Genomic DNA, 15,265 nt, shown 5'->3' on the forward strand with positions numbered 1-15,265 from the left:
TTATTTACGCACCATGGAACTTGTCCTTTGACACCTCGCATACACTATGTCAAAGGACACCTTTGACATAGTGTATGCGAGTACTGGAACTATAATTGTTTTGTACAATCCCAGTTTCGCTCGTCTTGTAGAAGCTCTATACCAGCGCGTAACGATGCTTATGTCTTAACTAACTTTTGACCCAAGATAGGTGGAATATTGGATGACCTTCCGGGTGTCTATTGCAGGGAGGCCCGGTAGTAGCCGCTCCAGTCTTCACACGGCAGGATCGGGTTTCAACTTCCATCAGGGAACGTTCATCCACTGCGAGGACCTCCTTTTCAATCAAACTGCGTGATCTAGCTAGCAAGTGTTCAACTAGCAAGTATAGTAAGTCATCCGGCCGAAGAAGGTGACCATCAAATGTCTGAATATCATCCCTTCGTAGATCAATAAGAAGCAGGACCACTGGTGATGCCTCCATCTCGAGCCTATACTATGCTTCTGCTACGTAGCCGAATCTAATGCCCCATGAACTCTAGGTGTCCAACGATTGACTTATAGATAATGGATGCCGATATTTATCACGTCTGAAATAAATGTCTGTCTGATCCATGACGTAGGTGAATTCATTTCTAGACAAACATCACGTTGTATGCACTAAAGAGCATTCGAGTTTATGATGTTTCAAATGTAATTCTAAACAGATAATCTTTGGGACAATAAATCTCTGCCCTGTGACTACTATCAACAGCCACTGCTAATTCGCTAAATTGAACGTTTCTAATGCAACTTATCAGTCCCCCGAAAAAAAGCCATCTGAAAAGAACCAATGCAATTAAAAGTACTACATTACTATAGATAAGCCTTATCAGAAGAAGCAACTACTCACCGGCATTTTTACGCACACGCCTTGTTCCCCTTCTTCGCTTTTGTCAATCAATTGGCACCAAGTGCTCCACACAATCAGGTTCGAAAGATACACCGGTTCTACAGATCGGGCTGAATCATCGCCGAGTGCACCGGCATGCAGGGGCTCGACGGTCAGTTAAAACAAGTTTTAAGCTCTTTTTATTCTTTGCATTGTAAACAATGGATCACGGAGGCTTGTGTTTGTGTGAGCGACTTGCAAAAGGGCGACATGCGTGTAACATACAACCACTCTCGTAAGTGCCATCTCCACATTCCTTTAAGTAGTTCATATTAAAGCTAACAAAAAGCCATTGCGATCACATGCGAACCCATTATTCGTTGCTGTTTATGGACATTTATAGAGAATTCTTCCCGTCATGCTGCTCCAGCAGTTCTGACGGTTGGCAATTGGCAGATGATGTTCCAAAGCCCGCATCTTCTCTCCCGCGCGTTCCTTATCTAATCAGATGCCACCCCATAGTAAATAAAAACAAATAAGAAAATATGCACTCAAAAATGATCGTGTGCGTGTGTTCAACCGCGCGAACCGGTTGGAGTATAAATTAGACCCACCGTGCCGTGGGATCGGTTCAGTGTTGTTGCTAAATTTGGCAAGTTTGGTGCTCAGCTACGCAGTGCGGCGCAAAAAGTGGTACGGTGAACAAAAGCTCCAGCAATGGAGATCGATTTGATGATACTGATGCCGCTGGTGGCGATCCTCGGCATCGTCTACTACTACATTACGAAGAATAATAACTATTTCCACGACAAACCGATTCCATCGCTGGCGACGGTGCCGCTTTTCGGGAGCACACGTCGGTTGGTGATGAAGAAAACTTCTTTCACTGATTTTATCATCGACATTTACAACAAGTTCCCGCTGGTTAAGTAAGTAGAAAGGAGAAAAACAGTGCGGAGAGGGAATCTGATGTTCGAAAATTCAATTAAAGTAGAGTATTAATGATCCAAGTGACGTAAGTGACTTTGCGAATATTGATCTCCACATATTTAGTCTTCACGTGTAATGATGGGTAGCAGTCGAGCTCTTGAGCTGTCTATGTGTTCAATGTATTGCTATCTATGGACGTAATGTAGTTGTAGCGCTGTTCTTGATAGCGGGCTTATCAAATCGTTTTTTAGCAAAATTCGTGTATTATATCATTCTTCAATATTGACATTACCACGCGAAGTACAAATGATGAAACTAACGATACATGCAATGACGATAAAGTATCAGAGCATGTACCTGTCGAAGGGTCTCGGTACGTGTGGAGGCGGATTGCAGAGTGTTTGGGAGAAAATTATAATACGTCAAGGATCTCTACAATAATTTTGAATAATTACTAGTGAGCCCTCTGAAGCGCTTTAAATAGTAATCACAATCGGGTAGCCGAGAATAATAAAAATTGATTCCTCTAGACTGTTATGAAACTTATTACCGGAACGTAAAAGTAAATATTTTTTCATCCACAGCATCATTTTTCAATGTTGCTGGAGGCGCCCAGTACTTGAAGGAACTAAACTTTAATGACAACTCTAATAGCTCTCTCCTCGCTCTTTCTCTCTCTCTCTTTAAATGTATTACAAAAACAATGACAGATGAACCTTTGGGTATCCTTACATGTTTGACTAATTGGCACTGGCCCTTCTTTCCGGATTCCAGAGTTTTCGGTATGATCGACACTTTGCAACCCGTGTTCGTGGTGCGCGACCCGGAGCTTATCAAAAAGATTGGAGTGAAAGATTTCGACTACTTCGTCAACCACCGGCCAGTATTTGGCAACAATGAAGATTCCAACAACAAGGCTCTGTTCAGCAAGACCCTCATTGCAATGAACGATCAACGGTGGCGCGATATGAGAGCCACACTGAGTCCCGCCTTTACTGGCAGCAAAATGCGCCAAATGTTCGATCTGATCGTTGAGTGCAGTACCAACATGGCCAAGTTCTACAAGGAGGAGATCCGCAACAGTGGCGGCCGGGCACGGGAGCACGAAATGAAGGATGTGTTTACGCGGTACGCCAACGACGTTATAGCGACGTGTGCGTTCGGCATCAAGGTTGACTCGCTCAAGAACGCGGACAATGATTTCTACATTAATGGCAAAAAAATGATGGCATTCAATCGGCCGATCGTAATGGTAAAAATGCTCGGTTTCCGGCTGCTGCCCAAACTGATGAGCTATCTAAGCCTGGATCTGTTCGATCGTGAGCAGAGCGACTATTTTGTCGAGATTATACGCGATACGCTAAAAACTCGAGACGCACACGGTATCGTACGCCCGGATATGGTGCATTTGCTGATGCAGGCACGCAAGGGAGCAGCCAAACTGAAGCGTGAAGATGATGATCATGAAGAAGTGAAGGGTTTTGCGACCGTTGAGGAATCGGAAGTGGGCAAATCTGGCAAGGGTATTCAGATGACCGAACTCGAGATGGTGGCACAATGTTTAATCTTTTTCCTGGCCGGCTTTGACACCGTTTCAACGTGTCTGACGTTCCTTGCTTACGAGCTCGCCATTAACAAAGAAGTCCAGGACAAACTGTACGAGGAGATCGTTGCGACAAGCAAATCACTTGGCGGAGGCCCACTCACGTACGATGCGGTCCAGGGCATGCAGTACATGGACATGGTGGTATCGGAGGGGTTACGTATGTGGAGTCCGGCACCCGCTACCGATCGGTTGTGTGTGCGCGATTACGTAGTTGATGATGGCGATCGGCTTAAGTTTACCATCGACAAGGGTACGGTGATATTCTTCCCGGTTGCAGGCCTTCACCGTGACCCACAGTACTATCCAAACCCGAACAAATTCGATCCGGAGCGTTTCAATGAAGAAAATCGCGAGAAAATTAACCCAGGCACCTACCTGCCGTTCGGTATCGGGCCACGCAACTGCATCGGTTCTCGGTTTGCGCTGATGGAAGTGAAGGCCATCGTCTACTACATGCTGCTGGAATTCTCGTTCGAAAAAACACCCAACACTCAGATACCGCTGCGACTGGCCAAGGGTTTTGCCGGCATGCGCAGCGAGAAAGGTGTGTTTGTGGAGTTCCGACCGAGAAAGAAAGATAATTAAGGTTTATAGGTGATTTAAGCATTCGGCAAATGGAGTAGTAGTTCGAAAAGAAGTTCTTTCGCTCCTTTGTTTTATTTAGGATCATAAGATTTCTGCCAAGATGCTCGGCCAGTGCAAAAGGAAAAAAAAATCTATCAATAATACAATCAACAACAGATCACTGAGCCGCTATGCGACTGTGTCCGCAATACACTAGAGAAGGGATGGTACGCTTTTAAAGCTCACCACTACCTTCTCCCAACAACAATAGTTCGCTAATTTGTCATCATTTGGTTGTTCTCAGTTCAATTTCGAAATTCGATTTTAAGTTCATCCGCTCCTTGAATGCTGACAACACATCTCCGCTATATACGGAAACGGAGAAACGTCGCGGCATGAAAGCCATACACCCTAACGGTTCAGCTGGGACAGATATTCCTCTGCTTGTTCGCGTAGCGCATCGACTTCTTCCATAAGTTTGGCCTGTAAGGAAGGGAAGTAAATAAACACTTACAATTTCTGCAAAGTGACGGCTGTCGTTACCTTCGCGCTGAGTATCAAATGATTCGCGGTCCGGTAGTTCATATGTTCGATGGTTTCGACCAGTTCTTTCGATTTGGCCCGAGCGATTGATGCCAGTGTGGTATATCCTGCCCGGAACAACTGTCTAGCGCGACCCTGGCGAGAGGAAAGAATTATGGCGATTGAAATCAATGTTAAATAGTAGCTTTTCATGACCCATTCAGGAGACCGGTTACTTTAACACCTCGTCGATCATTGAGTCTACGTATATCCTTACCACCTTCACCGAAGGTAATTCTAGCAGTGGAAGCAACTCCAACTTGCAGTAGTGCGTCAACCGCTCCGTCATGCCCGTTAGTAGATGCTTGAACGCCCACAGCTCCGGAATCTCTTCACACATGCGCAACAAACTGTAAGCCGTACCAGCCGTACTAGTCATCAGAGTTTGCAGGGCGCCTGCATTCACGTGATACCGGTGGGCCACATCCTGCAGTGCGGTTTGCTTCCACAGGTCGTGCACAATCAGCAGCCGGATGAAGCGCATCATCTTGTACTGGGTGTCTCCGAGCATTGACCGGCGCGTTAGAATCTTTGCAATTAGTCCATTGTTAATACCGTACCGTTCAGCTATCTTAAGTTGCTCATTGGACAATTGGTTTACCTGGGCGTGACAGTGAAAGAAAATTCATAAAATCAATATGACTATTTACAAAAAATGTTGTTTCAATATGTATGTTGACTAAAGTCCTTCATCCTCCGTAAAAGTGCGGTAACTTAAATGTCCCACATTTTAAAAACACATCGCCAACTTACCAGTATGATAAAATCATCCTGTTTCAGCTGCACCTCACGACCATCCTCCAGCAGTATCAAATGCAACAAATCATACTCATCCAACACACACAAACTCTCCCCGAGCGCCCTCATCTCATCATAAAACCGAACCGCTCGCTCCATATCAAATCCTGCCCGAATTGCTGCCTTCCCGAGCCGATTCACTTCCAGCGGACTTGTTCGCTGAATCGTTTTAATCAGCTTCCCCGGATGTGCTGCCGCTTTGTGCACTCGGATAAACGTCGGTCCGGTAGCGTGACTTTCGTACTGTGCACAACTTGTCGTCTTTGCTGGACTACGGTCCTGGAGGTCAGATTCAATTTCTACCAGCATGTTGGGTGGATTACGTAGACAACTGTCGTGTCGCGCTTTAATCGCGTTCCCTTGGTAAAGTTGAGTGATCGTTTCGTCTGTGACAGCTTCTAGGTCGATAGATCTTCTCGTGGCTTGTTGTGCTAATAGAGTGCACCGAACGAGCGCTTGCAATGCTTCCCGCGTCTCACAAAGATCCAACCCGATGGCGCTAAGTATGAGCGATTTAAAGTAAGCCCGATCGTCCGCTATTAGCGACGATTCGGCTATGTCCATCGGGGCGCAAAGCATCTCACAAACTTGCGGTATATCGCGCTGGGTACAAATCAGGATCGAATCGCCCGTTTCCCCGAAACCGGCCCGACCCGCACGTCCCACCATCTGCTTGTAGCGACTCAGCGTGAGGAAGCTGTTCCCGATGTACGGCGAACGGATGATTACTCGTCGAGCGGGCAGATTTACTCCGGCGGCTAGTGTTGAGGTGCAAACGATCAGAGACAGAATTCCGGCACGATACGCATCCTCGATCGTGCGACGTTCGTCCTGCGTTAGCCCGGCATGATGGTACGCCACACCGACACGGAACGCTAGCGGAAGTATCGGAGCAATCGAACCATCCTCCTTAAGCGCCCGTATGATCTGCTCTTTTTCGACCGCCCTATGCTCTGCTAACCGGGGTGGCAAATGCTTCGCCAGCATTGCACACAAACTCTCACATTTGTTTTTTGTAGGACAAAACACTAAGCAAGAGCTTTCGGGAATTACCTCCAGTATTAGCCGTACAACATGATCCGTATCTAGTCGTTGCAGTTCTTCAGCGTACTCCGGAAACTCAAGCGTTCGCTTTTCGCCGAAAACATCCTCCGCGTGTCCCGCCTGTTCCCGGCTTCGTACTTCGTACAGATCTTCCCCGCACTTGACGAACTCTTTCAGTTCGACCGGTCGGAAATCTCGAGTGTAAACGTCCGCCAGCATAAACCGGGCCACTTCCGTCAGATTGCCGATCGTCGCGCTCATGCCCACTATCTGGATGCCGGCACGCAGCACCTGCACCTTCGTGATGAGCATCTCCAGACAAGCGCCACGCCGCTGTTCACCGATCATGTGTAACTCATCGATCACGATCAATCCGACTTCGTTCGCCCGGCCCGCTTCTACCAACGAATCCATCAGCAGTAACGCTTTCTCGATCGTGCAGACGAAGATGGTGTTCTTTTTGCGCCGCTTGCGCGGTGGACACTGTCCCTTGCCACCACTGTACTCCTCCAGCAGGAACTGCAACTCCAGCGCAAACGGGCTGAGAGCGATCATTTTTTCCTGCGCCAATGATACGTACGGCACAATGAAGAGAACGTTCCGCAACCGGCAGATAATTTCCCGTAGCATCAGAATTTCCGCTACCAACGTTTTTCCTCCGCTGGTAGGCAGTGCGTAGATAAGATTGCGGCGCTCCTGTACCGCGGGTAGGGCGAGACATTCGCGCTGCCAATCGTACAACTCATCGATACCACGGAAATCGTGCAGTATTCGTCGGACGGTGTTCGGTAACCCGTAAAATGGACCCTTCTCGAGGAAGAGCGAGGAAACGCGTGGCGGAGCGGCGGAAGACGGTGCTATCCCGGCCGGCTGCTGGTTGATCTCCTCATCCCAGTTAATCGCTGCCAGGCTCGATGAAATTTTGGGCTGTGGTGAACCATTGTCATTCCCACCTTCCGGAACGATATTCGTCAGATCTAGGAGCGTTCGTTCGCAGTTGGCGAAAATTCGCTGTACTTCGCTCACCTGCAGCCGATGCTGCTGGCTGCCGTGCGCAACGCGCAACGACGAGCTTAACGGTGACGTGTGGCAGTCAGGATCACGCTCCACCTGGGACCCAAATATAGGATCAATCTTCTCCAAACCCTCATCCACAACGGATTGCTCGAGTCGGAGGTATTGCGAGTAGATGGCACGGTTTGTGAACACTTCGAATGCGTTATCCTCCAAGCAGACCTGTGATAGACCGTTCTGAACGCCACTCAACCGTCGAAGCTTGTCCCGAATGAAGTGGTCGGTAGTTTCCGTTTGCTGCTGCTGACCACAAGGAATCATTACATCCAACAGATATTCTTCATCGTCCTCATCTTCAAACCCGGTGTTGATAGTTTTCCGCTCGGAACAACCACTATCCTTCGTGTTGCTGCTGCTTTTCGAACGATTTGTAGAGGCGTTTGTTGCTTCTTGTTCTCCACCTTCCACCTCCTCTCCCTCCATACTCATCTGCAGCACAACGATGGTTCGTCCTCCGGCGGACGATTTTCGGCGCTTCGGTGTGCTTTCCGTCATTTTGTCCCCCCGGACCGCTGTTACGGAGGAAGACGAAAATATTCTCATTACATTCACTCGATCTTCAACCTTCGTTCCTGTTAGTTAGGTGGAAGGTGGACATTGAAATAACGGTTAACGCTGCATTACCTACCACCCAAAGAATGTGACCGTTTCGGTTGAGTGCTCATCGCAACACGGGACGAAAAGATCGACGGTGAGCGTGCTCTGCCGGTGGATGATGCCGACGTAATCTGCTGCGTCTCGATACTATCCAAATCGACCGCATTGAGCAGCGTATTGTCCATATCCATCAGCTGAATCGTATCATCGCGCCGTTTGGCCGTCCGAACTGCAACCGGTGATCGTACAGTGGACGCTGCTCGCGTCGATCGCCCATCCAATGGCTGCAAACCGCGCCGTGTCTTCGGTGGCAGTACGGTGGCCGGCACACGGAAGCTCCGGTTGCCAGGTTGTTTGTTTGACGCACTTTTCGACATGCTTATACTGCTATACTTATCGGGCTTTTTATACGGTAACTAAAGAACATTTACTGTACACGTAATATACATTATGCTACATACTATGTGTGCTTAGTTTACATTAGTATAAATGAAGAGAATTTTACACTGAAATAAAGCCATGCCCCGGCATCGTTGTGGTTGGGGTGAAAATTAGGAAATGTTTGGCTTGTGTTGATCGCCCGGAACAATAGTGCGCTGACATCTGAAGAGCTGTCAAAATTCTGCACGATGGTACTGTCTCGTCGTTTGCCTTGGATTTTTTATCGTTTCATGCTTGTTTGTTGATGAATTTAACTCGTTTTATTAGTTGTTCAACTGTTTAAAAGAAGATAAAAGATCATTTAAGGTATTTTTATTAAGTTTTTGTTGATTGTAGAAACTAAGCAAATTGCGCATAGCCTCGATTCGACAACACTGAGTAGCCGATCGGAAATCGAATCAACATGCTGAAACATTTCATTCAACTGACGTGAAATATTTCATCTGTGTACTAAATTCAAAATGGTCGTTATTAAAAAGGGATTATCGTAGCTTTCTCACTCCATCAACTATTTGCAAAAGTAATATGACATATTACCATTAAATTCTAATTTCGAATGCTGTAGTTAAAAAATATTCAAAATTACCTCATCCTCTCTTTTTCATTTCACTTTTTATTTTATACACTTTTAGTTGTGGGATGAACAAAATATGACAAAAAAACTCGTTCGCAAGGTACACTGTTACATGTAGTTACATCCTCAAAAAAAAAAACTTGCTGAACATTCAAATAAACACAAAATGCATCTGAACTGTGAGTGATTGTTTGCTTCGTATAAAAAAAGAAACACATTTTAACAAGCGTATTATTCATTTTTTCCCCTTCCTTACACGCTTATACACATTAGAAGGAAATCAGCACCAAAGACGCCTTTCACTACACTGTACAAATGTGAGTGTGGTTTTAATAGAAGGAACGGCTTAAATGCTACTTTTTACGCCAAAATTGTTACATCTTTACAAACAGACAGACGCAGCGAGACTAAGTTTTATTTTTTTCGTTGATTCCAAACATGTTTTTTCTTTTATTTTAATATTTTCTCATCCTTAGTAGATCTTATGGTAAAATTAAACCTAACACAAACACACACCACGCTCTGGCGTGTAACTTAATATACCAACAACAATTGACAGCTAGTCGGGAGGAAAGAAAAATGCATATCAAGAGGCAGAAATCTTGTGTTTGTGTATAACACGAAAACAAACAAAAAAATAGAATAATAAATGCACCATTTTGTTCACTATTCGCCTTTTTCTTCGTTGGTCCTAAAATAAATGTTACATCTGGTAAAACGTTAAGCGCAATCATTCATTCATGTGTGTACCTGTAGCACTAACCTGCAACTCTCTCAACTGTAGTTCTGTGTTCCACAATCTGTTTTCCGTTTCAAATTTACCTTTCCTGTTTTTCTATTTACCTTTTCTATCTGTTTTTTTTTCATGTTGTTGATGTTGTTGCTGACAATTTGGTTTTGGTTTTTCTTTTTTTTTGCTTCTTTACAATCATCATATAAATTAATATAAATTCTCTTATTTAAGACTAGATTAACAAAAAAAGTGTTGCAAATTTTTGTCAAAAGAAACAAAATATAAAAAGGGCGAAAATGAGACGCGAAACATCCTAACAAATCAACTACCATAAGAAAGAAAAAAAAAAAGATTTATGCGGAAAAGAACGAAACGAACAAATAATTTCCCTCCAGACAAAGATAAACCTTACGTCGTGTTTAAGTAGGTTTACGGTGTAATTCCGTTTAGAATTTAGATTCCACTACTTCTTCCCGCGCGGTAGTAAGCAGGAATATTCCTATCCTTAATGTTCTATATTATGCAACTGTACTTCCTTATGTAGTCCACCACTGATACACGCTATCTATTCCTATTATCATCTATCCTTTTCTATGTTAGATCTACTTTATTTACATCCTTTTACAGGAGACGAAGTAACACTGTCATTTCACATTGTTTCAATATCCTTCTTTCCTATACTTTTTTCCACTTTATCTCTCTCTCTCTCTCTCTCTCTCTTTTTCTCCCTTTCTTTTCGCTTATATAATGCAGTGTGTAATGTTCACAAAAAAACGTTTTTTTTATAAAATGAGATCTGGCAGTCTGAAATAATAAGTCTCTCACACTCTCTTGCTCTGTTGTGTCGTCTGATGGTTTTTGCGCAGTTTTGCGAGTTGAAAATTGAACATATACGGTGGAGATTTTTGTGCAACGAGCATAAATGCTACAAAATATGAAAAAATATCGCTGATGCTATGCACTTCATAAGAAAATGGTCCTCCACAACTTACACGTTTACTACACAAACGCGATCTTCATCCTCAACAACACACAGCAAGTCGAGGTTTCGGTTCTTATTGATATCGGTTTTTATAACTGGGTTCATGTCGCTTAATCCTTTTCGTCCATCTGAACTGGGATTTTGTTCTTAAATCTTAATATCTAGAAGGATTTGTATTTCATTTTAAGTAGTGCACAGTATATGTTGTCGTAATGGCATGTTGAATGTGTTGTCTGTAAGCTCTCTTTCTCTGTTGATGCTAGTAGTAGTAGTATGTGTGTAATTGTACGCTTTTTCACTACCAGTTATGCTGTATATTTTCCTCTTTTCATGAAATCTTCATAACGTACTCTTAAGCAGTCCTTTTTCATCCTTTTTTTTTTCGTCACTGTTCTTCGTCCCCTTCGTCCTTTTCGTCGCCTTCTATTACTCTGTTTTTCATTTCTATCTCACTATGCTAGCTTACTACTTCTTTGGCAATAAAACATATTACAATCTAAATATAATATACCCACACATGTACAAAAAAAAGAGTCATCCTCACTAAGTGTCCCTCACTGTGATGGGGAAGTTGGAGCTCTGTTTTCCACTGTCTTCTGCCCGTTGATCTGCTCTGTTTTTCGTGTATGTCCATCTATTCTTTAGTAGTCTTTCGTTTCCTAGTTTTCCTAGTTTACTTTTTACATCCTTTTCCTCCGTTTGTTCTCTATTTCTATTGCTAGTTTTGTAAGTGTCTGCTATACTTTTTTTCCTCTTGCAGTTATGTCTATGCACCTTTTTTCCTACTCTGTTATTTTTTAAATAAATAAATGTAGTTTTTATTTACGATAAAAAAATCGAAAATTCAATTTAATTCAAAGAGGATTCAAATAAATCGTTACAAAAAAGGTAATAGAATCATTTAGTCAGGTGCAACGACATCAGCTAAATGTTCTGAAGTTTTCCAGAGACCTCCAATCGATCAATGCACCCCCCAAAGAGACGGTATTTCAACCCTATATCGATATGCTTATCGATGATCAAAAAATGCACCTCAACCGGGTTGTATACAGGGAACTGAAATTAACTGGAGCAGTTTACACGGCTCGATAGTGTGTGTGTGCGTGTATTTATGCTGCATTTCGACCTGCACCTTCTTCACTTTTCTTTTCTACATCAACCGGTGCAGCGCTCGCAAAACGCTTAAAGAAGTGATGCAATCGCGCGGTAAGAGAAGGTATAAAAAAGGTACAAGAACACACCACAAGAGGTGCTCATAGTAGTAGACGATTTTTAGCTTTTTACTAGAGCTTACTACCAAAGAACTACTCACTACTAGTACTACTACTTGGTGACGAATTTAACGCGCATCGTTGGCGCACCGTTTGTTTTTTCATTACTTAATAAATTCAAAAGCGTATGTGGTTTCCAATTTTAGTTTTTTGTAGGTTTTTTCATCTCCTCTCCTTACTCTTCTTTACTTTATCTCGCCTACTTTAGTATGTGTCCCCGTTCTATTTAACCTATTTTTTATTTTATTTGATTTTGCATTATAAACTTACAACAACAAAAATGTTTGTATAAGTTCTAATTTAGCCCGCTCAAACATAACGTAGTTTTTTCACGATTTACAAACATCATTTTGTTAAGAAAAAAGCAAACAATTGGATTATAAAAGAAAAAAGAATAATCCAAAACCGAAACAACAGGGTACAGTGAATGGAAAACAAACAATCGATATAAAAATGGAAAAGAAAACGTAACAGATTCTGTTGCATGCTATTAAAAAAAAAACTCCAAGGGAATATAAACGAGATCAAAACATTAGAACAAGAAGATAAAAGATTGAAAACGATCTAAATTTTGAATGTGATCTTGTCCACAGTGAAGATCAAAAAATAAGTTTAACGCTCGACAATTGATGAATGAATCGAGTGATCGTCTACAAAACTAGAATCTAGGTTCATTGATGATATTCTCTCTCTCCCTCTCACATCCCTCCGTGCGCTATATTTCTTGTCGCGCAGATGTGGCCCTAATATTTACAATCGACAACGAAAACCCCGCAACAGAAGGGCATTAGGAAGGGCGCGCCAGCGATCAACCCCCGTGAGTGTTTGTCACGGATATCCGCAACACCTTCTGGTTTTTCTAAGAAAACCAATATGCCCACGTAAAAGATAAAGCAAAAAAAAAACAGTGCCAACTTCCTATCAGCATTTGCTGCTGTCTTCTTCTTCTCAACTGCGAACTACCGAAATGTAAGTATCGGGAGGAAAATTCTTATCTTTTCGGGGTAGTGGCATGCGTTTCTTCGTTCAGTTCTGTTATTGTGTGCTTTCTCAGCGCGCCCTACTGCACCGACCTCAGCCACCACCGCCACACCAAAGGGTGCGCGAGATGCTATTGTGAACAATGTACAAGGGAAGGTAGGTGATGGTGGCGGTGGTAGTTCAGGCGCCTGGTGATGAAGTGTGAAGTAAAGGTTCTTGCATTCAGTCAGAAGTGTGTAGTGTGGTGTGTCCCTTTAAATGCTATCGGTCTCCGCAACACAACCGGAGCCACGCATGTATGTGGTGTGGCCCCCGTGCGTATTTACTTTCTCCTGCTTCTCTCCGTTTCTTGATGCTGTCTCTTTTCTCTCTCTCTCTCTTTCTCTTGCAAACAAACATATCTTTTGTACATTGTCACGCCTCGCGTTATCGCGATATCACACGGACGAGGCGCGCAGGCTAGGAAGCGTGCGGGCGCACGGTCGTGTAAGTGGCCTTCCACGACACACAGAGAAGTTATATATGTAAAAAAAATAAGAAAAACGATAATAAACTTGGTTTGTGTGTTGCGGATTCTCATACATTAGTAACAAAAATTTGTGAAATTTTCAAAAAATAATATATACATATAAATGCGCTGCAAACACACACGCGACACGTTTGTTTTTCCTAATCTGCTTTTTTCCTTCCTTTCTTCTTTAAATTTCTTTTCAACAGTTTCAGATAGAATCGAACAAGGGTAGAAGAAAAACAAAAAGCAAAAAAATGTGAATTCTTGTAACTCTGAGGATATCAATATAGGAATTGAATAAAAATAATGCATAAAAGATAAACTATTAAGGGCGGATTGAAAAAAAAAGAAAAAACAATCGGTTGGTTGAAAAGAGTCGGCAGCTGGATGGTAGGGGGTAAGCAATTTCTAAACCTAGTTTAATTAATATTTACAAAAAAAAAACTACAAAAACTGTGGAAAAAGTAATGAAAATTACTCTTCCTTTCCACTGCTATGCTGCCCTCGCTCTCGCTCTTCTTGTTTCGTGGGGAAGCTGAGGAAAAATATGCATAAAGCTTATCGACTACAGACACCTGTCGGTGTGTATCAGGCAACCACGGATGAGAATTTTTGTGCGCCAAACAAATATTGTGCGCCTCCAATCTGTGTGCTCTCTGCATAGGATATTTTCTAACTCTAAACTGATTTTTCCTCTGTTTTTGTTTCCCGTGAAATCCTTCGATATTTTTGGTCATCGTCACCCTCGTGGTACCGCGTAAGACAACTCTCTCCGCTCCCTTTCTCTCTTTTTTTTTTGTATGTACATTCTAATATTCTTTTTCCCACCCAGCAAAAAAGCGATCTAAGCTGGTTCAACAAAATCAGCGAAGGATGGGTGTTATGGGTTTTTCAACATGTTATGGCTCGATTTAAGTCATACTCGATCGATTTTGATCCACCCCGTGCGCGCCCCACCACAAACTGCACTGCGCTGGGAGTGATTGAAGAGATGCTTACGTTTGACGCGCGTGCTTTTCACATCCTCCATGAGGGAAAAATCCGTTTCTTTAGAAAAAGATGTACTGCACATCCGTAGGTGTTTCCGGTTGCTGTTGCTGAGGTGGCACCGTACTGCTGTTGCTAGTAGCATTTGCCAACCGCTGGGGAGCTTGCTGGTACTGCTCCTTGCAGCTACTGCCAGCGGCCGCCAGCTGGGCTTGCTGTTGGGCGACTTGCTGCTGCTGGATCTGCTTGTCCGCGATTTCGCGTGCCACGATTTCTTCGATCACCTTCACGATCACATCGATCTTCTGCGAATCGTGCATGGTCAGCCGGCACAGATCGTAATTGACGGCGTGCTTGGACGATACGTTCAGACCGCGTGTGGCCGACGCGATGCAGGATACGGCCAACAGTGATGGTTCCACTTGCATGAAGATGGTTTCTGTTTAATGAAATAAAAGAGGAGAGAAAAAAAAATGTTAGAGGAAATACATTCAATTGCGACGGAATGGAGAAACATTCTTAAAACTAGCAGGTAAAAGCAGAACATGCACAGGAAGCTGTAGAATATGCTTCTAAGGATTTTGCCAATCAGTTTCCCTGAACGACTCTTCTCTTCAAAGCTCATTGCAATTCGGACTGCGCAGGTAGAGAGAAAGCTATAAGAATGAACCTTGAACGGAGGAAAAAGGTACATCGAAAAGAGGCTGAATATACGAAAATCTTGTCCTTAGGGATCTTCT

The 15,265-nt window shown here is 43.5% G+C and overlaps 3 protein-coding genes across 3 annotated transcripts in view; 1 reads left to right on the forward strand and 2 right to left on the reverse strand.

Moving 5' to 3' along the window:
• Positions 1–1,551: 1,551 nt before the first annotated feature.
• LOC126568103 (probable cytochrome P450 9f2) lies at positions 1,552–3,979 on the forward strand. The gene is made up of 2 exons (XM_050224521.1): positions 1,552–1,779; positions 2,555–3,979. Exons 1-2 carry the CDS (start codon positions 1,568–1,570, stop codon positions 3,969–3,971), a joined length of 1,629 nt encoding a protein of 542 aa, XP_050080478.1. The 5' UTR covers positions 1,552–1,567; the 3' UTR covers positions 3,972–3,979.
• Positions 3,980–4,354: 375 nt separating this feature from the next.
• LOC126568667 (helicase POLQ-like) lies at positions 4,355–8,437 on the reverse strand. Its single transcript, XM_050225182.1, has 5 exons — positions 8,077–8,437; positions 5,286–7,960; positions 4,750–5,133; positions 4,494–4,628; positions 4,355–4,433 (listed from the first exon to the last, which is right to left on the reverse strand). The coding sequence occupies exons 1-5, from the start codon at positions 8,420–8,422 to the stop codon at positions 4,362–4,364; spliced, it is 3,612 nt and encodes a 1,203-aa protein (XP_050081139.1). The 5' UTR covers positions 8,423–8,437; the 3' UTR covers positions 4,355–4,361.
• A 6,150-nt stretch (positions 8,438–14,587) lies between these two features.
• The window catches only part of LOC126568314 (G1/S-specific cyclin-D3), a 29,700-nt gene continuing 29,022 nt past the window's right edge, over positions 14,588–15,265 (reverse strand). The window contains exon 4 of the mRNA XM_050224773.1: positions 14,588–14,964. Within this exon, the coding sequence (XP_050080730.1) occupies positions 14,588–14,964 (377 nt within the window). The remainder of the gene's footprint in view (positions 14,965–15,265) is intronic.

This window comes from Anopheles maculipalpis, chromosome 2RL (genome assembly GCF_943734695.1).
Source record: "Anopheles maculipalpis chromosome 2RL, idAnoMacuDA_375_x, whole genome shotgun sequence".
In the NCBI taxonomy this organism is placed as follows: domain Eukaryota; kingdom Metazoa; phylum Arthropoda; class Insecta; order Diptera; family Culicidae; genus Anopheles; species Anopheles maculipalpis.

Coding starts and splice junctions, on each gene's coding strand:
- LOC126568103 (XM_050224521.1), top strand. CDS start 1,568: ATGGAGATCGATTTGATGATACTGATGCCGCTGGTGGCGATCCTCGGC. Junction 1,780..2,554: donor AACAAGTTCCCGCTGGTTAA/GTAAGTAGAAAG, acceptor TCCGGATTCCAG/AGTTTTCGGTATGATCGACA.
- LOC126568667 (XM_050225182.1), bottom strand. CDS start 8,422: ATGTCGAAAAGTGCGTCAAACAAACAACCTGGCAACCGGAGCTTCCGT. Junction 5,134..5,285: donor AGGATGATTTTATCATACTG/GTAAGTTGGCGA, acceptor TGTCACGCCCAG/GTAAACCAATTGTCCAATGA. Junction 4,434..4,493: donor ATTTGATACTCAGCGCGAAG/GTAACGACAGCC, acceptor CCTTCCTTACAG/GCCAAACTTATGGAAGAAGT.